The sequence below is a fragment of the Opisthocomus hoazin genome, chromosome 1 (assembly GCF_030867145.1).
Source record: "Opisthocomus hoazin isolate bOpiHoa1 chromosome 1, bOpiHoa1.hap1, whole genome shotgun sequence".
Classification (NCBI taxonomy): Eukaryota; Metazoa; Chordata; class Aves; order Opisthocomiformes; family Opisthocomidae; genus Opisthocomus; species Opisthocomus hoazin.
This window is the reverse complement of record NC_134414.1, coordinates 65,000,013-65,021,860: the sequence shown is the minus strand read 5'-3', so window position 1 is coordinate 65,021,860 and position 21,848 is coordinate 65,000,013. Positions and strand designations below refer to the sequence as shown.

General features: G+C 40.3%; 1 protein-coding gene across 5 annotated transcripts in view; it reads left to right on the top strand.

The window, feature by feature from the left end:
- Positions 1 to 2,069: 2,069 nt before the first annotated feature.
- NALCN (sodium leak channel, non-selective) overlaps positions 2,070 to 21,848 on the top strand; it is a 248,133-nt gene continuing 228,354 nt past the window's right edge. For 2 of the 5 annotated variants that reach the window (XM_075424306.1, XM_075424274.1), the window contains exons 1-3: positions 2,207 to 2,360; positions 11,942 to 12,088; positions 14,440 to 14,622. In XM_075424306.1, the coding sequence (XP_075280421.1) occupies positions 11,981 to 12,088; positions 14,440 to 14,622 (291 nt within the window). In that variant the 5' untranslated portion in view covers positions 2,207 to 2,360; positions 11,942 to 11,980. Of the gene's footprint in view, positions 2,138 to 2,206; positions 2,361 to 2,690; positions 2,776 to 4,405; positions 4,603 to 11,941; positions 12,089 to 14,439; positions 14,623 to 21,848 lie in introns of those variants that run through there. The other 3 variants (XM_075424290.1, XM_075424298.1, XM_075424281.1) reach the window with 3 other exon arrangements.

The window sequence follows — 21,848 nt, the reverse complement described above, 5'->3', positions numbered from 1 at the left end:
TAAAATGTTCATAACTGTTTTTCACTTGACAGATGTGAAAGTAAATTTGTGGTGAAATAGCAAAGTGAGAAAGGGCTTTTTCTTGCAAACAGCAGACCTTCACTGCCTGCACAATTCTTCCAATGGAAGACACTACTGTTCTTCCTTTGCCCATAGGCAGGTACATCGAGGCATCAAGGGCTAAACCCTTCCTCCAGCATTAGCACCATCTGATGCAAATCGTGCTCATGGACAGGTTGTCCAAGAGAATCCTACCTTCTGCTGCACAGCAGGTCACAGAGGTTTAGTATGGGCAGGTAGAGCAAAATATAACACTGTTACAAAATAAGATACCAGGTACAAGCAGAAGTTTGAAATACATAAGGAAATACATATTCTATAATACAAACCCCATGTAAGGAAATTAATCCCCTTTTATTTGGCACCCATTAACAGGTATCTAAAATATGGCATCCAATTTTGAGCCCCTCTGTTAATATGGGAGTTCAGCAGCGGGCCACCAAGGTGGCTGGGGCTGGAGCACTTACCCCGTGAGCAGAGGCTGAAGGAGCTGGGCTTGTTCAGCCTGGAGAACTGATGGCCTTGGGGGCACCTAACAGCAGTCTGCCAGGGTTTATGAGGAAGATCTGAAGAGGATGGAGCTGGGCAGGGTTTATGAGGAAGATCTGAAGAGGACGGAGCTGGGCTCTTCCCAAGGGTGCGTGGCAGGAGGAGCACAGACAGCGGACAAGAGAGAGTCCAACCACATGTGAGGAAAAAATCCTTCACCACGAGGACAGTCTGGAACTGGTTGCCCAGGGAGGCTGTGCAGTCTCTGTCTTGGGGGGGGGAGGGGGTGTTTCAAGACCCAACTGGATCAAGCCCTGAGCAAGCCAGTGAGATCTCTTAGCTGAGCCAGGTTTTGGCAGATCAGTCAGACCAGATGGCCTCCGGAGGTCCCTTCCAACCTCAACTGTTCTATCACGAATTATTTCTCCTAGGCCAGTATATCCATAGAAAAACAAAGTCACTTCTGCTGGCAAGTGCCGATTTCTTTTGCTTAGACATAGCTGCAACCTTGTACTGTTTGCAGCTGTCAGTTTTCATTGATGAGATGCTATTACCAACAGCATAATGCTGCCTAGCAACTTACCCCAAGTAATAAAATATAATTGGGGAGGAAAAAGGCGAAATGTGAAGAGCTTTATTTGTTAAGCATATTTATTCTTAAATTGACTTGTTCTCCTTTTTTTTTTTCCCCATGAGATATCAGTTGGCTGATTGCTATCAAAGACACTAGTCCCGCAAACACTAAAATTAGGTGCTTAAATTTACTGGAATTGATAATGCTGGTAATGCGCACACGCAAGTGCTGGCAGGACTGCATCCGTAATCCTGAGGCCAGCTCTAACTGGCTCATTAGTTTTTGTTGTAAGCATCAAAGAGATATAATCTAAAGGAACCTAATGCAATTTATGCCATACACTCTCCTTCTGCTTTCTGGGGTATTTTGCTAAGGGTTTTGTTTTTCAAATCCTATTCCATGTCTTTAACGCCAACGCAGCAACAACTGCATTTGCAGGATTACATCTTTAATTTTGCTAATTTTACAAGCTCCAGAAGGCTATGGGCTCACATTATTTCGCATCAACCAGTACCATTTAAAGACAAATTATAATTCACATTAGTTTACTTTTTTTTTACCCAAGAAGATAAAAACAGAGATTGGAACAAGCCGACTTCATTCATGGAAACTGCTTCCCAAGCATTTATTTATTTATCTATCTATTCATTTATTTGTGGCGATGCCGTTTTACCAGTTTGTATCGCTGTGGAGCTCCAGATTGAGCCTTGATTTGGCTCTTTGGCAATCTGAAAATTAACCAGCGCACCCAGCTGATGCTCTGATGCTAGCGGGGAAGTCAACGCTCTGCAGCGGCAAAGCAGCGCCGTGACTACCAAAAAATAGAGCTTTGAGATGTGCAAAGAGGGTTTCTCCTCGAAAGCAGTGAAACTACTCTAGGACTTGAAGACCATCATCAGGAAAAAAAATACAAAAACATAAAAAAAAAAAACCAAAACAAAGAAGAAAACCCAACAAATCGTCCCAAAAGCCGGACCGCACGCCTGCCGGCCAGCCCGCTGAGCCCCAGAGCGGGTAAGCAGGCCGCCCCGCCCGGCCCCCCCCGCCCGGTCCCCGCGGCCGCCCGCCGCCGTTGCCGAGAGACCGAGGGCGGCCGCCGCCGCCGGGCGGGCCCCGCCGCCCCGATCCGGCGCGGGGAGGACGGCGTGCGAGGCAGGCACACGGCCGTAACACCTCACACGCCCCCGGGGGCCGGGGGCGGCCCCTCCCGACCGCGCCATGAAGGGAGATGCTGGCGGTAGGTCGGCGGCGTCGGGCGCGGCGCTCGGCTCGGGACGCGGTGGGCCCCGGCTGCTCCCCGCCGCCCTCCCCGGCCCCTCGGTCGCCGGCCACCGCCGGTGGCTCTCCCGGGGAGGTTCGCGGGGGAGGGCTTGGGCGCGGCGAGAGGCCCGGCCGGCTCCGCGGGGGAAGCAGGGGCGGCGGCGGCGCCCTCCTCACCGCCCGCCCCAGCCGTCCTCCCCCCGCTGTGGGCGGGGGTGCTGCGGGCCGGCTGCCGGCGGGGGTGCTGCGGGCCGGCTGCCGGCGGGCCTCGCTGGGGCAGGCCGGCCCTCCCCGCCGCATCCTTCAGCGGGGCGGGGAAGGGCCGCGCTGCGTCCCTGAGGCTGGCCAGGGCGGTGGGGCGGACGGGCCGCCTCGTTTGTCGTAGGCCGGGGGTGCGTTCATGTAGCGGGGTGGTGGCGGACGGGGCCGGGCAGCGCCGTGGGGAGCGGCTGCCCTGAGGGGAGGCTTCGCCTGGTTCGCGGGGTTGGGGTGGTTGGGGGGAGCGGCGTGCCGAGGCCTGAAGTCAGCTGCGCGGTTTCAGGGGTCTCAGCAGTGTGCACTGAGTGGAGAGAGGGGTGCTGAACCTTGTTTGTTGCTGAAATCTCTTCATGTTAGCACTCCCGGTAACGTCGGAGACACGTTTCTAAGAAGGGTGGAGGTTTCTGATGGCCTTAATGTGCAGGTGTAGCTGTAAAGTCAGCTGTGATTTGGTTGGCTACCCGTTGTTGTGTTCTGAGTCACTCATAAGGGAAATACAGCGAGAAAATACGAACTAAATGCCATTTGAGTCTTTTGGTTTTGTCTTAAGCATCCTTCAATTTCCTGTTTCATTTCATTGTCCCTCTCTTTTCATTTCCTTCCACAGCAGTGGCATCCCACCTGCCCTCTAAGTGACCAACAGAGGGATAATACATATCATCAATGAACTAAGTTTTGCTGCAAAAATCACAAAGTTAAGAAACATTAATGGAGGGAGAAAAAAACCACATTTCTTTGAGTTGGTGTCTCTGGCTGCTAGAAGACTCCAGCTCTCTGCAAGTTAATGTATCTCTGCAAGTTAAGGTTCCTTTGGGAACCTTTAGGAACAGTTTGGGGGAAATTTTGTTTAAGCATTTGAGCTCGGTACTGTGTTTTAAAATGTAATTTTAAAGCTCTAACAATCAGCATGTCATTTGTGCTTTATAAATGTGGACCCATAGTCTGTTTGGTGGGTCAGTTTTATTTTAATCTGAAATTAGGTCCATCACAGTTCATTCCCATTTAAGTTATAACTCCTGGAAATACAGTTTACTCTGTTTTGACTTTTTTCCAGCTTCTTGGACGTTGCTGGGACCATGAACAGTATGTAGACCTATGTGGCATTCATCCAAACCCAGGTCTTGAGTCATAGAGGTTTCAGGTCTTAAACATTCACCACAGGAGAGAAGTAGTATTAAGCTGTGTTGTAGGGGGTGATGGGCTACTGAACTAAGCTCTAGAAGAGGTGGGGAGTTTCCGATGTTCACGGGTAACAATGTCTTCTTAAGGCATGAGTATCTCATGATGAGATAGAACTGTTACTGGCTTCTGGGGATTTGGGTTTTCTCCCCACTCCCGTAAGTATTTAGGAACTCAGGCAGTTGTATACAAGATTTTTGATGTGTTTGTGAGTAAAGTAGAGATGTTGCATTCACAGATTATTTTTACTGTGTTACTAATAGAATGCTTCCATGGTTTGAAAATGACTTGGATGTCCCATAGATTTTGAATATGAAAACTTTTGGGAGGTAAAGAGCAAAGTCACCCTAATATGGGCATTATGGCTTGAATCATATTTTATTTCCCTTTCAATCTTTTTCTGGTCTCCCTTTCTTTGTCTCCATAGCCTCTTTTATTTCATTTGAAGTTTCCTGTATCAGTTAAGTACTGATAGATTTCTTGCTTTGGGACATACCATTCCTAGACTATGGTGTCAAATTGTCTTGGTTCTACTAGGTAATTTTCCTTTATTTATTTTCTGTCATATTTTCATCTTTCATCTCTTTTTTTTTCCCCACCATGAGGACAACCAAGCAGTGGAACAAGATGCTCAAAGAAATCGTACAGTCTCCATCGTTGGAGGTTTTCAAGACCAGGCTGGAGTAACCCAAGTAAACGGCAATAGCCTGGTCTGACACCAGAGTTGACCCTGCGTGAGCAGGAGATTGGACTAGAGACCTCCTGAGGTCCTTCCAACCTGAGTGAGCTTATGATACTATGATCTCAGTTTTCCTTTTTCTTTTTTTTTTTTCTTTTTTCCCCAAAAGCCTTTGGGTTTGGCCTTTTCTTCCTGGGGAATTACATTCAATCATTGTGCTTGTGAAGATGGTAGTACAGTACCAAAGGTTATGGCTGCAACTTCTGTGAACTGCCCTGCAGCAATGGAAGTGTGTATCATGTGTCGATTTGTTTGTTTTAAAGGAAAGATAAGAGGATAAAAAGGAAGAGTCCTAATTTTTTCTTCAGCATTTCAAATTTAAAATACGTAGGTGTTAACTGTTTCACTGACGACTCCTTAAATGATGGGAAGGGAAGAATATGGGAAGGGAAGGTGATCTAGAATATTCAAATTTCTTAAATAATTATTCTAGCAAAAATTGTAACAATGCTAAGAGAATATAACCACTGTTTATTTTAATTTTTAATGTATTTCAATTTAAATTATGAAAAGATGTGTATACAAGGTTCTAGGCACACTAACATGTAATTAGTGGTACAACAAAATCCCAGCAACATTAAAATAATCACTTAAGCAGGCATGCTGCCAGCCATCTGCCTACGGAGAAGCTCCTTTCCACCCCTGCATCATTCTGGGAAGGATGCCCTCATCCCTTTCTTTAAAACCCTGGAAAATAGATCTGCAGTATTCATAGCAGGTTACTGAATATGGGATATTTCAAAGAGAGGATGGATTGCTCCCTGAATCCTCTCAAAGAATGACCTGCTGCTACCTGCCCTCTTGCTTTCACAGAGGTCTACAACACAATTTCCACCTGGAGATGAGTAAACCGCAAAAGCAAATCCCAGAACACTGCTCTTGTATATTTTCCAGCGTGATTCTTACTAAGCACATTGCTCAACGTCTTTGTCAGCTATGGACTCTTAAGGATTTTCATATAGACTACATTGTAGTAGACTAATCCTATGGCAGCAAGTGGTGGCTAGGTGGGCCGTGGTCGAAGTGAACTTTGGAAGTAATCCAGCTGTTAAACCATGCTATATATCCGTAAAGGATTGCCATCAGTATATTCTCTACATATAATTACTGTACATTCAGTGGGTACCATTAAATTTTAGCATTTTATCAACTGTTCTGACAGAATAATGTCTAAGAGTAGATTAAAATTGTAGGGCTTGGAAAGCTGTCGCATTGTCCAGTTATGCCAACAGCCAATATATTGGAGGGAGGCTGAGGGTGCTTACTGCACTTGTGCATTGGTTTCCACTACAAGAAAAAGCTGATAACTTTTACAGGGAAGTAGCTGCTTCATGCTTGGATGTGTCCCTGCTCTCAGGGTACTTGGGGAGCTGGAACTGTGAAATGTGAGAGTGTACCTGCTCTTTAGTAGAGAAGTAGCTTTTGAGTACCTTGAAATCTATTTTGTATGTAAAAGAAGCAATGTGGTGGAATGTGCCATGGTGTGGTTTAACAGTGCTGTTTGAAAAATGATCTTCAGTTGTTTTTTCTCTTTCTCAACCCAATTTCTTAACTGAAAAATGTCAAAAAGCTAACCAATTCTGTTTCAAATTTTGAAGTTCATTATCTGACTGCGTCGTGGCTCCAAGTATATGCATGCGTAGTTTCTTTGAAATACTGTCTTCTGTATGTGAGAAGGTTTATAGTAAAAAGGACTGGTGATATGACATTATGTGATAATAGTGGTAGGCTGTACATCTGGCTCACATGAGATCTGCTTTTGTATGCAATGTGATACTTGATTCCATCTGCTGAGTAGGTCTGAATTATTTTGGTTAGGTCTGAGAGGAAGAACTTATAGTTAAGAAATAAGTATTGTGTGAGAATTGTCCTTAGCCAATAATAAGACACGCAGGAGATATGTTGGGAGCAAAGAGCTAAAGTGTGGACACCTGTCTATTTTAAGACTTTCTTACATTGGCAGCCTTAGGCAATTGTTAAAACTTACTCCATCCGTGAACCCCAGTCCGGTATTTTTGGTTTGGGGTCCTGTTAGTAAGTACAAGATGTCACCAGCTGTTCTTTCCTACTTGTATCCGAATGATTTGAAAATGTGAATGTAACCGATTTTTCGGTTATTTCCTTCAGTATACATTCTTTGTGAAGAATCCTGTTTGGTTTTAATGAATACCGAAGTTCGATCAGCTATTAGCAGTGTACTGTGTTCAAAATAATGAAGAGATATTTTAGAACATTTTATCAGATGCAGAAACAATACCACACAGAGAGAAAAAGTACTGGAATAAGTTTTTCATTGAAACTAGTTACGAGTTAATAACATCCGTAGTGGTGTGTGCCATGTGGAAATCCACTGGAAATCTGTCTTTACCCTGCTAAAATTAAATATATCTGTACCAGCATGTGTATGACTTGCTCACTACAAATATTTTGCTACATGGAAACAAATACTGAAATGCCCTTCAGCTGTACCTGCACCCAAAAGCTGGGATGGAAGAATGTGGGGATGGAGGGAGCAGGCAATAGAGAAACAGCTGCAATTTGCTAAGAGGGAAAGGAGAAGGCTATTGAAGTGAAAGAATGACAACTGAGATTTTTCCTATAACCGTATAATGCGTACTACGGTTAAGAGCAGTTTCTTCTTTAAGGTAGCCTGTAGTTTGATTTTTTTTTTTAAATGTATGGTATGGAAGTGGAGTTTTGTCGTCATGGTATATGTATGGGTGTTCATGTCCTCTTCCTGTCACCTGTTTTAGCTTTCACAGATAGTAAAAGGTTCAAAGATAATTATTCTCTTTGAAGCGTGTGTGCCACTTTGTGTGTCCTAGCTCTGGAAAGAGTTGGAAGGGGAGCTGACATTTTCAAAGTAGAGAGAATCGGCGTTGAAGAGACTGCTTGTAGGTGGCCAGCCCTGGGAGGACCTTACATGATCTCAGGTGACAAAGTCAATAGGCAGGGAATATAGTATGTTGGAAGCCAGACATTGCTGATTCCAAGGATTTGTCTGATTTTTAAACTCTCTCCATGAGTCGTAGGTGGGAATATCTGCTTTGTTTTCCTATTTATTTTTCTGTGAAGTCATTTTTCAACTGCCTCCTTTGTCTACCACAGCATTTGTAAGCATGTTTTCTTCACTTGGTGATAGAGATTTCTTGAGTAGATTATGGTGTGTACAGTGAGCTTGCTTTATAAATAAGACACAGACTTCTCAGCTTTTGATGTTGTGTAGAATCAGCTACTTTTCAAAATTTGTCCTTTGATTTTTGTAGGAAGTGCAAACTTCTGTCAGCAGGAGTGTCTTGTGGTTAGTGTGGTTATCACAAAGTGGGATTAAACCTTTAGACTTTTTTTCCCCAAGTACACAGTGGGTCTTAAGTTCACCAACTATTGTGCTAGCACACTTTAATTTCAGCAGAAGCTGCAAATTTAGTGGTTGGTGGTGGTTTAGATAGCATAGTGAACATACCTGCAAGCTCAGGGAAAGAAGAAGAAAGGCTAACCAAACGGATCTGAGGGGCTCAGTATGTGAGTAATTTTCTGTTCAGTTTTCTTCTTTTAATTTGTCTTTGCTTCTAAAAATAGAGATTTGAAAGCAAAGACACTACATTCATCTCTGAGAAGGTTGACACCTGTGCTGTGGATTTTCATTGTTACTGTGAAGAAAATACTGTGAAGAAATGGGAAGCGAATGTAGCCCCAAAGCTCCATGGTATTTTCCTGTCTCAAAACTTGTCTTTGCCCTGCACCCATTTTCTCTTAAAAACTCTGGAGCTGGAAATGTATCCTAGAGAAAGTATTAAGCCTTTCATGTTAATAACAGGTTGTGATCAAAGAAAGACCTAATGATGTGTGTCGTAATCAATGCAGGAGCTGCAGGGGTGAATTTGTGGTCGGCATTAGGGAGGACTACAGCCTTGCCTTTAGCACAGCTTGGTGTGGTGCTCACTGCGTGTCTCATGCTGGAAAGAGCTCGTGCACAGCTCGCTTTCTCCTCTTCATCTTTCAGCTGGTTCCCGCTTGCAGAAACAGGTGTAGAAGGGATTGTAGTCCAAGAGTTAAAATTCCTTACACACACGGCCGTCCCAAGGCTGCACTGGGCTTTGTGTTGCTCTACAGTAGCAGACACATGCGAGAGCCTGCGCGTTGCCTGGAAAAATAAAAGTACGGAGAATAACAACAAAAATTTGTATAAGAGCTTGAGATCAGCCATGCTATACTTTCAGTAATCTTGCTGAAGACCATTTCCAGAAGATTCTTGGCTTGTCATCTTTATTTTGCATTTTTTTGTGGGCATTTCTGCTCATTTCAAGTAGAGAAGTAAACAAGCTGATTCTTATATTCCATAAATGTTTCCTCCCTTCCATTGGATTTGTATACATGGTGATATGTTTATTCAAGGTCACCTCTTAAAAATAAGAATTCTGATCTCTTTAGTCATAACATTTAAGTATGTGAACTGAGTGGACATCTAAATTTCACAATATTTTCTGTGCCTAGATCAATTAAAAAAAAAAAAAAGTCACTGGGTAAAAGGGTAAGTGGCAGTTTCATTATAAGGATATGGCTAATCTTCCTGCACATCAGATGCATAAATAAGCAATACTGAGAAAAGCATAAAAACAACAGAGCCTTTCTAACAGACAGTTGATAATTACCTAATTTCTTCCCCAAATGGACACAGCTTGTTATTTAGTGTCATTTATAAAAAAAAAAAAAAATAGTGGCTTGTCAGTGTTTCATATCCTGAGCCTTTTCTCATAATTATTGATTGTACTTATCTTATTGGTTCTCTGTTTGTTGGTACATATTTTCTGAAGAGTTGACTAGGAGCACTGTCATAGCCATTACCAGAAATGGTAAACATAAAATTATTATTTTGTTAATTCACTGATTAGCTTTTGAGTAACAGTTTCCAAAGGAACATATTTGCATGAAACATTTTAGAAAGTGTCTTTTTGTTTTTTCTAAGATCTTGAGAAGTGCAGCTCCCAAGACATCGGAATAAACTTCGTATCACTGTGCTAAATGTAGCCACTTTAAGACTTCATGACCTCAAAAAGTATACCAACATCTCTGAGGCTTCAAGCATTTCTGGTTATGATTTGGTCCAAGTCGAGAAAATAGGTCAATACATTAGGCTTAGAAATAAATAGGAGAAAGCAGGAAAAAATTGCTAAAGAGGAGGAAGTAGTGAGTTCAGTTATGGCAAAGAAGTTGGAGCATGAAGCTTGAGGGTTAAGAGAACGTACAACTTGTATGGATATTACTTCAGTCTTCATTTGTTAGAGAAAGACCATTTATAATGTTTATTTTACAATATTTGCATATTTTTTAGTGACAGCTTACTGGTTTCATTTGTGCCAAGATTGTTGTCACTGACCATCCAACACAAATAAAGATGTCAGAAGTTGTCCCTTATTTTGTGCCTTTATAAAATTTCTGTTTATTTTAAAAAAGCAATTATTGCGTAATGTTAGCTCCTCCAGCTGGGAGCATCGGTCCGAGACTTTGACTCTGTTGCTTGATGGTCTATACTAAGATAGACCAATGGTTCAGACTTGTTTTTTAAATATTAGACAGGAGATACAAGATAGGTGCATATAGGAAGGAAAACACGAGGTCGTACTGACGGCACAGTCATCACGATCAAGAGTTTTAGTTTACTGACAGATATGAAAGAGGTACTGCAAAACCTTGCAGAAGCTTGCAAGGAGCTCACATATGGAGCTCGTTAAGTGGAGAGACACGGTCAAAGAAACCACAGAAGGACTCTTCTAAAAATGCAGCAGGGGAATTACAGAGACGGAAGCTGGCCTCTTGAATCTGAAAGAGAGTAAATAAGAGTAGAGTAGAGTAGACTCAACTCTGAGGGATTTGGAAGAAGGTGAATAGGTTATGTTTGCCATAATAGCTAAAAGAAGAGACAGTGAAGGATGTATAGGTGTTCAAACGTGAAGCAGCAGCCTATGTGGTGAAAAGGCCAGCTGAGACCAAGCACACGGGTCCCTCTGCAGTCCTGAGCCCACTGTTTCCTCCGGCTGTTTGTGGACAGGGTCTCTTGCGTTCATGTTGCAGTCACCATTGTGGTACTTGGGCCTGTAATTACCAGGGCCTGTAGGGACTGGACAAGGCGGCAAAAGTTTTAACCTGAAAGAGGGACAGTTTAGGTTGGACATAAGGAAGAAGTTCTTTAAAGTGGGAGTGGTGAGACACTGGGACAGGCTGCCCAGAGAAGTTGTAGATGTAGATCTTTGAAAGTGTTCAAGGCCGGGTTGGTCAGGGCTTTGAGCAACCTGGTCTAGTAAAAGGTGTCCCTGTCCGTGCCAGGTGGGCTTGGATTAGATGATCTTTAAAGGTCCCCTCCAACCCAAGCCATTCTATGATTCCATTTTATACTATTTTTGACAAACTTTCCAGTTAGTGTCATTTACAAACCACACTTGATCCAGAGTAAAGGTACACAACAAGGTCCTGAGATCTAGCTTACTCCCTCTCTTTCGCTTTCCTGAAAAAAAAATCTGTAAGGGATTGTATTTCATGAATGACAGCTTTTGTGCAAGTCCCATGCTCCCCTCTGGGCAGCCTGTTCTTCCTTGGAAGAGTGTATCTACTTCATCTCTTTGAGATCTGTGTACTGTGTCTGTGGGAAAGTCCATAGTGAGATCTAGCCCATGTTTCTGCTCTCGTAGTGTGTCTGCTAGCCGTGGCTCACGTTGCTGACTGTACAGAATGCTCAGTCTGTGCCAGCTGCACAGGAGTGTCCAGACTCGGCGTGACCTTGTGGAAAGAACACATTTTCACCAGTGCTTCCATGTGCCAACACAAGCCCCAGAGACAGCCAGCTGTCTGGCTGTTGGATAGATAATTGCTAATATAAAAAAAAAAGGATTAGAAAAATGCGTGTTAATAGTAATATGTAGCAAAAAGACTCTTCTGATTTCAGTAAAGAACTAACATCTGTTGGATGCTTAACATCGCCTGTTTGCCTTTGGCTTGTTGGGCTTTATCTTAGCCTAGTGTAATAAATGGAAATGTCACCATTAAATTAAATGGCTCCAGGTCAAATCCATCCAATGATTACTCTGGGTTTAAGTTCAGAGCAATAGCATTCTATGCATATTGGTATGAATTTTCTGTCAGCATTGTTAAATTTCCAGTAATTGTTTGCATTGCATACCTTTATGTAAATTTTTTTAAACAAACAAGAGTCATGTCAGTGATTTATATAGGCAAAGCTTTTTAATAAAATGAAGATCCTGTTAATCGTTAAGTACAAAAGCAGTTTGCATGAAAACAAAATGCTCCAGGTTGTTTGTAAAGCTGTTCAAAATGCATTCTGAAATGGTCGGAGTGAATTAATGTCTGCTCTTTTTTTTCTCCCCAAGGAGGTTTCCTGATTATAGATAACAAAAGTTAACTTCAGGATGCTAAAAAGGAAACAAAGTTCAAGGGTGGAAACCCAGCCAGTTACAGATTTCGGTCCTGATGAATCTTTGTCAGACAATGCAGATATTCTGTGGATTAACAAACCAGTGGGTATCTCTTTCTGTAGTTACTAATTTTAAGTTAAATGTAACTTGTATTGTTGAAATATGACTTCCACAAAAGATTTTAAACTTATTTGTCAGGAACGGATATTGAGCTATAGTTGCTAATCTGCCAGTTCATTTTTTGCAAAAGATCCAAAAAAAGGTTTCTTTTGGTTGCTGCAGACTGATGGGGATTATCAAACAGTGTTTGCCAACCACTTAATCTACTGATTGTTTTTTTAAACAGCCATTATTTCAATGTCTCTGGTTCCTAACATTTGTTGAAATTAGAAGTTAAGTTTGTAAAACAAGCTTTTGAAAAGGATGTCTAAAGGAGCATTTTTTTGCTACAGTGGTAGCCAGCAGTTGACACTTTTGACTTTTGAATCTCCTTTTACATCACTTATGAATATAAAAGTATATTTTGGCTGGTTATTTTGAAGTACAGCTCACATTTTTCTGGTATCATTTAACCTACAACCTGCCCTAAGCAATAGATAGGTGTATGTTAAGTGTCTGGCAACTTAAAACTGGGGAAAGCTTCTTTGGAAGTGGAGTTATTAATAGAACGTGCAGTATTAAGAAAATGCCTTTGCCATGTAAATATGGTTATTATGATTAAATTATTTATTCAACAGGCAGCGTATGTCTGAGATTCCTAAATTTTGAATGATTTATGTTTTACAGAGAAGGCATTTTCACATTTCTCTTCAAGTAGTGTATAAATTTTTACTTTGTAACAACAGAAAGTCAAATATTCTGAAATAATACACGTTGTTAGATTACATTCATTTAATGGAACTATCATATGATTTGTGGCATGGGTGCCAGATCCCCTCAGCTTTTCTGCTGAGTTTTAACACCTAAATCATTGGCAAGACAATACCCATATATTAATTTATGCTACATAATGTTTTAAAGAATATTTGTATTGACTGCTGCTATAAGCTCAAAATGTCATCGAAATATATGCTGGTTTATCTACCTATGGTTCTTAGCACACAGTACACAGCTTTTTGATGGAATAATTTTTTTCTTGTCGTGGAGATGGACTAGTTGTATATTGCTTAGCATGTACAATACTGACATTTTACTGTGGCAGACAACATTTTTGATACCAGCCACACTTCTAATATTTATGTTAATTTTTTCAGTTGAAACAAGATTTGAAACAAAGTGGATATTAAAGGGACATAAGAAATCATTCATCATGTGCCTTCCAGGCCCAGATTATTAATTTGGGCTCAGAGTATGCGAATGATAGAGCTATTCAGTTCAGGTCAACTATCATTACGCATTGGTGAGTGTACAGTGAGTGTTAAGTTAGGCGAGTGTTCTTAAATCTTGTTGGTATCAAAAGGTCTGAGGTGGTGTGAATTAATGTAGAATTGTTCCTCAGATGAAAAATTGCTGTAAACACGCTTCAGTGGTTTTTTTGTTTGGAAAATTTTTTTCATGTTGAAGTATCTTTTTTCTTCTTGTTTTGATAGATATGACCTTATCAACTGTGATTCATTACATTTGTCTGTCTTCAAGATGCTTCAGTGGTGTTTTAATTTAAAAGAAAAAAAATGCATCCTTAAACCCCTGTATTGATACATTCTACTATTTTCTTAGACCTCTCACTGTGACTGGCACTGAATATCAGCCTTATTAATAATGATTGTAGTGGGACTGAGCCCGAAGTAGTCATAGAAGTGAACTGTTCTCTTATAGCAACAAAACTTGTTTGGAAGAAAAGTGAATCGTGATGTTACAAAGTAGCTTTCTGTGACATGGTCTCTTTTATATTTTTTCTTTTCATAAATGGAAGAATACTTTTAATCCCCATGCCTCTCACTTAATTTTTGGAACTGTAAACTGATTTAAAAATCAGTTCATCTGAATGTGGAACTAAATTTTTCCACAGATATTTTCATTTAATTTATTCACCCAATGTGTAACATCAACTAATTCCACTTATTGTCTGCACATAAATGTGACAAGTTGTCATTTGAAGAGAAATCGGATTACAAAAGCTACAAAGTAGAAATGATGGAATCCTAATTTTCAGTTTCTTCATTCTTAATTCTTGGTTTCTGAATTCTACAACTTCCCAAATTAACTAATAAAATTATATATGTATATATATACACATACATATATATGTGTGTGTATATATAAAACCAAAATAAAGTCAGGAGCGCTTATTTTTGGATGAAGACCTTTAATATGTGAATCATGGTGTAAAAGAAAAACGCAAACGTGTTTACAGAAAGTGCCAGTACAAGTTATGAAGGCTAAATATTTGAGCTCTTTTTGAACATGAAAACAATCTCACAATGTCTTGGGTTTGTTTTTGCTTTTTTTTTCAGTGGGTGCACTCATTACTACGAATCTGTGCCATCATCAGTGTTATTTCTGTTTGTATGAACACTCCAAAAACCTTTGAGCATTATCCTCCTCTCCAGTATGTGACATTTGCTCTTGACACTCTATTGATGTTTCTTTACACTGCAGAGATGATAGCAAAAATGCATATCCGTGGGATAGTTAAGGTAAGCTTTTAAACAGTATTCTGCAAGTCCTCAAGCAAATGATCTGAGTATATGCTGGTGACATTTGATCTTCATTTTTTAACTTCCCAGTTCTTTTTGCTGTGATTGTTTTTAACTCTAGGCAACACTATCGCATATAAACTGAAAAGACAGATTGACAAAGATGCAGCTGTACTGCATATTTAATCCCCTCAAAATATAATACCAACATTCGTAATAATAGTTTTCTGCTAAGAAATAGTTTCATTGTATTAATATGAAGAATGAAAAGAAAAATAAGATACATGTACATTAGCAAGAATATTTTGTAAATGTCTAGAGATCCATATAAGGACTTAGAACTTTGATTTTAATTTCAGAAGGCTGGATGTGTTGTTGTGTGGTTATTTAAATAGGAACATATGCCTTACTGTGAGCTAAGTGAGAAAGTTATCTTGCTTTACTGAATTTTTTTTCTTAATATAATGCATGTTGGTAAACAAATGATTCTGTTATCATATGTTTACTGTTGTTGCTGGACTAATTCGTTTGCATACATAAGATATTGAAGAACGTGAAATGCAGAATTTTTCAGTAATCATTATTTTGTAGTATTTTTTTATGATTGTTTCCAGTCTTCTATGAAAAGCTGGTGGACGGTCACAAGTGGTGTTCCCCAGAGCTCAGTTTTGGGGCCAGTCTTGTTTAACACCTTTATCAGTGATCTGGATTAGGGGATTGAGTGCTCCCTCAGTATGTTATCAAATTGTTTCTTTGAATGCTAATCAGTGAATAATCATTTTTTAGTGAACTACTTGACTTACTCTTTGGATTATTGATTCTAGGGAAAATATTGGTTAAATACTATAACTCTGCCAAGAACATAATGATCCATGGACTTCCAAAGATAGTGGCAATCAAAGTAAAATAAGGCACTGTTTAGAAACCTATTAGCATTTAATAAAGATGTTTTGTATATGAAACATCTTTGTATAAGGAAATTTGTTTATGAACTGTAGTCCTAATTTAAGTGCATTCAAGACTTTTAGTGAACGTAGGATCAGTGAATGTATTGCCATATGTTTCTACTGAACTTTACCATAAATCGGTATTTCTGTGAAAGCCTTAGGAAATGAAATGCTAATAAATTTTTGAACCATGATTAATGCAAGATTTTAGTCCAGCGAGAAACCTAATTTATGGAGAAGGTAGGCACCATGCACTTAAGTTCCAATTAAGAACAATGTGAGTATAGCTGAGCTATGAAGATTTGGAAAATGTTAAGACATGTCTAATTAACAGCTTCTGAGGACAAATGAGAAATGTACTTCCTCTGGTTCCCAGGGGTTTTAGAGAAGGAAAGTAGTTTCTGCAAATCCGAGCCTTTTGTCTGTAAAAAGTTTCCCTTTTCCCTGTATAAACTGACGAAGTGATACATCCATCGAAGTGTTCTGTTACCCCAGAAGGAAAGTTAAACTGAAATGTTGCTGTGGCATTGTGCCTTTTATTACTCATATTTCCTTCTGAAGAACTGTTGCTGAGCTAGTAAAATCTGTTCAAAATTTGGGCTGCCTGTGCCTTGTGAGTCTTCGTGGTTGCTTGTTCGTTTGGGAAGACAATCGATACAGGGGACTCTTTGAATTACAAGGGCACTGCTCATATAAATATCTACCACCTACAAAGAAAACAGACACAGACGTGTTTAGACAAGGAGCACGAAATACAAATATTAAAGAAACCAGAAGATCACAGTACAGGATATATCTACTACAGGGTCCGTGGTCCTTTTTTTTTTTTTTTGAAACTGTATATTGACACTCCTTATTATTGCTATCATACACTGTTTGCTTCTAAGAGGTGTTATGATAGATTGACTCCTCTGGAAGAAATGAAGTGGGTATAAATGTGCAGTGTAATGGATTATATTCAGTTTATAGGCACTGTCTGGGAAGAAAGTACTGAAAAGCTTGTGATATGATAATTGTATTATGGGTTTTAGTATTACAGGCTATCGTTACTTGTCGTGAACAAGTGAACTGATGTCTTTACCTTGAAACTCATATCTGAAAAATTAAATACAGGCTATAATTTTGTACTGGTTGAGGTCTTTTTAGATACAAAATTCTAGGACAGTCTGCCTAATGTTGGCTGGCTGCATTATATAAAATGTATGTAAAAACAGTAAGACTACTTGTAATGGTCTATGAAGTTTTATATGAGAGAGAGAATTTGACCAAGTCAGTCTGTTTCTTACGACATATTTTTATGCTTATATTCAAAATGGTGTTCTGACTTGAAGAATGATGGCCTGTGCTAGAGCTCACTGTGAAATGATAGAGTAGCTTAGTAAAATACTGTGTACACAGTATTAAATCTGTTTCACATAGATGAAGTCAGTAAATATATAATATCACTGACTAGAGAATAACTGCCATGAATACTACCTGGCCTCCAGCTGAATAGTCTGATGATATTGAAAGTTAGGTGTTAATTACTTCATCAAGCAAGTTATTCAAGTAGTTATAAGAGAAACTTTCATGGCTTACTATTTTGATTTATGTTTAACCTATTAGATTTTTGTGAGCAAATAATCTTGAAATGGATTTCAGTCATGCAAATATGCTGTAATAAGTACAGCAATGTTTTAACATTATTTTAAAAAACTGCTGCATTCCTAGATATGCAAATTTTCATAGTTAAATATTTTTCCTGCAACATTGCTATGTGGATCACACATTTTAATGATTTCAGAGCATTGTAAATTCTGTTCTCTGAGTAGCACATGAATTAATGGATGATGTGACTTAGCCACATCAATATTTTTGTAGGAATGGCTTATGAAGCATGTTAGCAGATGTCTACTAAATTGTGTTACAGACACATCTTAAAGACCTAATGTTTCAGAAATTAAAAATTCTGATCTCTTTAAAAGTCATTGAAAAAAATTAAATTTTAATGGTAAATATCACAGACTTTCTACACGTTAAAAAAGCTGTGGAGTGTGTAAAATTAAAAAGGCCATTTTAATGAAATGGTGAATGAGGTTCTTTCAGGGTTATCACATACATATTATTTCTTTGTCTCAGACCTAGAGACATTAAATATAAAGTGCAGCTCTACTTCAGGGGTGATTGAAGGTAAGAACAAAGGCCAGGGGACTTCTTGATTTTGACTTGTTTGAATGTCAGAACATGGTACGTGAGGAAAGGCTAGATGTTGACACAAATTTTACATAAAATTTAATGACACCAGAACAGTGTGGACTTTAGGAATAGGCATGTTTTAATTGAATGAAATGAAACATCTAGTTTTAATTATTGTTGACAATAGAGAACAAACAATAGCCATCACTGCCATGGACTTAAAAGTCTTCCAGTTCTAATGTGCTGTCTAATCTCATCATTCATACAATTCAGTGAATAATTCAGGGGTGTTTCAAGAGATTACTTAATTTAATTGTATTTTTGATTCTCTCACATAAGATGGAAATGCATGAAGTTAGATCATCTTCATGGTGTAATATTTTTCCCAACTATACTTAGGTATGCCTGCTCAGCAGATAGAGGCTGAATTGCAATATCCTGAAACACAAAGCTCTACTGGTACCAGGGTGGCTGAATAATGCAGTGGAGTATCAGTGATTCACAAGGAGTCAGGGATCTCTTTTATGTTGATACAGTGAACAGTGATGGGTTTGTTATCAGCTAGCCTCTCATAGAATACTTCTGCTTCTCTGGCAACTACTTTTTTAGGCTCTAAGTAATATTTTATCAGGTCAGAAATACTCTGTGTTACTTGGAGTTTATCAAGAAACACATAATAAGGTGACTGCCAGAACACTTAGAGTATGAAGATTTGCAGACATAGGCAAAGTCTAGAGAAGTGGCTAACTTCTGATTAATTGGGATTGTAAAACTGGAACTTCCACATTTAGCTGAAATTATCTTCATTTTACTGCCTGCTACTGGCGATCTATATTTGTGTAAAGAATCTAAAAGTTTAACATTGTGTGCAAGCGTAATATATTTCTTTGGTTTTATGAATGAAATTACAGCCTTCTAAAAAATAAATGCAATTTTGGCCATCGCAGTACCACACCATGTGCCGATGTATAAAATGTAATAAATTTGGTGCAATAGTAGAAGTTACTAAATTCAATTTGACATTAGTGTTTTCATGATCTCTTCAGTTCAGAATTACACTTTCTTCAGCTGGTACTAGATTTATTTGCATGATCTTGATTTCCCAGAATGTGAATAGAGTTCAGTGACTCTTTGGTTCTGATTTCTTTCATGTCTGAGGCTCCTTGGTCAGAAAGAGCCCTGCTATAACCAGCTGCATCAAGGAAGTAATAAGTCTGTTTAAGTGAAAGCAGATCAGTCTCCTTCACTGTATCTTGAATAAGATTTAAAGTGGTCTCCTGATTACATGCAGTTTACATCTACAGCATAACTTACTGATTGATTGGCAGGCTTCTGAGAGCACCATGAATTAACTAATGTTTGTGTCTGTTGAAATAGTTCATGAATCAACTTGTAACCTAGCTGAAAAGACTTGTAGTCCCTCAGAATCAAAGCTCACATTTACATGCCCACTCATGTATCACTTATGAATATGACTGTATGTGCTCGACATAGGTCTGTTCATTGATTCAAGGAAAGTTTCCAAAATGATCTCCTCACTGAAAAAAAGAGGGGGTGGAATTAAAGAAATGAAAGATAACTCTCAGGCTTAAAACAGATGTGAGATTAGATGAGCGTCAGACTTCTGAAAGAGAGCAGATAGCCTAACCTGCGATGGGAGGACTTTGTATTTCTTTTAATCATTGTGATGCAAAAGCTATCTTCTGCTTTATAATAAGGTGTCTTCTGAAGGTTGTCTGACATGGGTGTGAGCAAGGTAAGGGTACCTTACTTTCAAGATATTTTATCTTTCGTAGAAGTTTTTACTTTCAGCCTTTGTATTAGGAGATGGAGTAAGGAGATGGAGAACTATGCCAGGTAAATTGCTCATATTAGACACAATTGCACTGGTGGCATTATATATAAGAAAATAACCAGAAATGCCAAAATCTGAGAAACTTTGAGGAAACTGTGTCTGTGGTATGAAAGAAATCACATCCACGATAACAAAAAGGAACCAAGTAACAGATGTCTCAGGTGAAAATTCAGCCTTTACGGAATGAGGGATGAATAGTTATTTCACTCCATGGACACTGTGAGGATATGTGAAATTATCTTCATTATACCACATCCTTTCTGTGACTTCTTATCACTATCATGCTGGTATTAGAAAACCTGTATTGAAATCATGTGAAAAGGAGGCATGGCTTATCCTGTTCCTCTGTTAAAAGAGTAACACTGTAAAACAAAAAGTGTGAGAGTTCTCTCTCCTGTCTGTTGAAAAAGTCTAGTTGACACTTATTTTAGTATCATCATGCTGAAAATCAGAAATTTTTTTATATAGCATGAGTGGTGCGCTGAATTTAATAGAAATGTCTTTCTTTTCACTGTGCAGTTGTGACACATGTCAGCTAACAACGGAGAGTATAGAAAGTCAGAAGTAATGGTCCTTGACATTTCCCCTATTGTTAAATCAATTACATTCACAGCAAAACTTTTGTACTGACTGAAGTAGTTGCGAGTGGATTTGTCGGATTTTATTTTGGTAGCACTGAGTGCTGCTCACTGACTTCAGTACTCCTGCTGGAGGCTGAGGTGAATGGGTGCACCGTTAGCTTTCAGCACTTCCTCAGTGAATTCATGCAGGAACTGAAACAAAGCTTAATCTTATGCCAGCGCGGTCATCAATGGGTGGGAGCTGTTTCCTTTGTTTCTGTCAAGTACTAAAGGCCAGATTACTTAGTTAACCAAAATCAGTGGCTTTCAGCATGTTGGGTGTTCCCTGGCAGCATTAGCCCTGTGCACAGAGCATTATTTCTGGTCGTTTTTCTGATAGGTGCTTTGGTTGCTGTAGTTGCTGTCTGTCTGCTTGAGGAGAGAATCAAGGATGGAGCCTTACCTGAGCCATGTGGGCTTAGCCCTGTACATTCAGTTGTCTGCCGATAGAAGGAATTTTCCCCTGTAGTGCAAGCAATGTGGGGTGTGTTTTGGTTTGGCCTGGATAAATGCCAGGTGCCCACCAAAACTGTTCTATCACTCCCCCTCCTCAACTGGACAGGGGAGAGGAAATATGATGAAAGGCTCAAGGGTCGAGACAAGGACAGGGAGAGATCACTCACCAATTACTCACGGGCAAAACAGACTGAGCTTGGGGAGAAAAGGAAGTTCAATTCATCACCAATCGAATCAGAGGAGGATAGGGAGAAATAAAGCCAGATTTTAAAACACCTTCCCCCCACCCCTCCCTTCTTCCCAAGCTCAGCTTCACTCCCATTTCTCTCCCTCCTCCCCCCATGTGGCACAGGGGGACGGTGAATGGGGGCTGCGGTCAGTTCATCACACGCTCTCTCTGCCACTCCTTCCTCCTCAGGGGGAAGACTCCTCACACTCTTCCCCTGCTCCAGCATGAAGGTCCCTCTCATGGGAGACAGTTCTCCACAAACTGCCCCAGCGTGGGTCCTTCCCACAGGGTGCAGTCCTTCAGGAACAGGCTGCTCCAGCGTGGGTCCTCCACAGGGTCGCAAGCCCTGCCAGCAAACCTGCTCCGGCGTGGGCTCCTCTCTCCACGGGTCCGCAGGTCCTGGCAGGAGCCTGCCGCAGCACGGGGCTCCCCACAGGGTCACAGCCTCCTTTAGCCATCCACCTGCTCTGGTGTGGGGTCCCTTCCATGTGCTGCAGGTGGAGATCTGCTCCACTGTGGACCTCCATGGGCTGCAGGGGAAAAACCTGCCTCACCATAGTCTTTATCACGAGCTGCAAGGGAAGACTCTCTGCTCCGGTGTCTCGAGCACCTCCTTCCCCCCCTCCTTCTTCACTGACCTTGGTGTCTTGGTCTCTCCTCACTGCCATTTCACCACAGAGGGTTTTTTCCTCCCTTTCTTAAATATGTTATCACAGAGGCGCTACCACTGTTGCTGATTGGCTTGGCCTTGGCTAGCAGCGGGTCCATCTTAGAGCCAGCTGGCACTGGCTTTATCAGACATGGGGGAAGCTTTTCGCAGCATTATGGCATTAACTCATTTATGCTTAAATGAGTTTCTTCTGTATTCATCCTAATTCAGAAGTTTGTCTTGAGTTACGGATTACAGAACTGTTGTTTACTGCACGTTATTACAAGTATCTGGT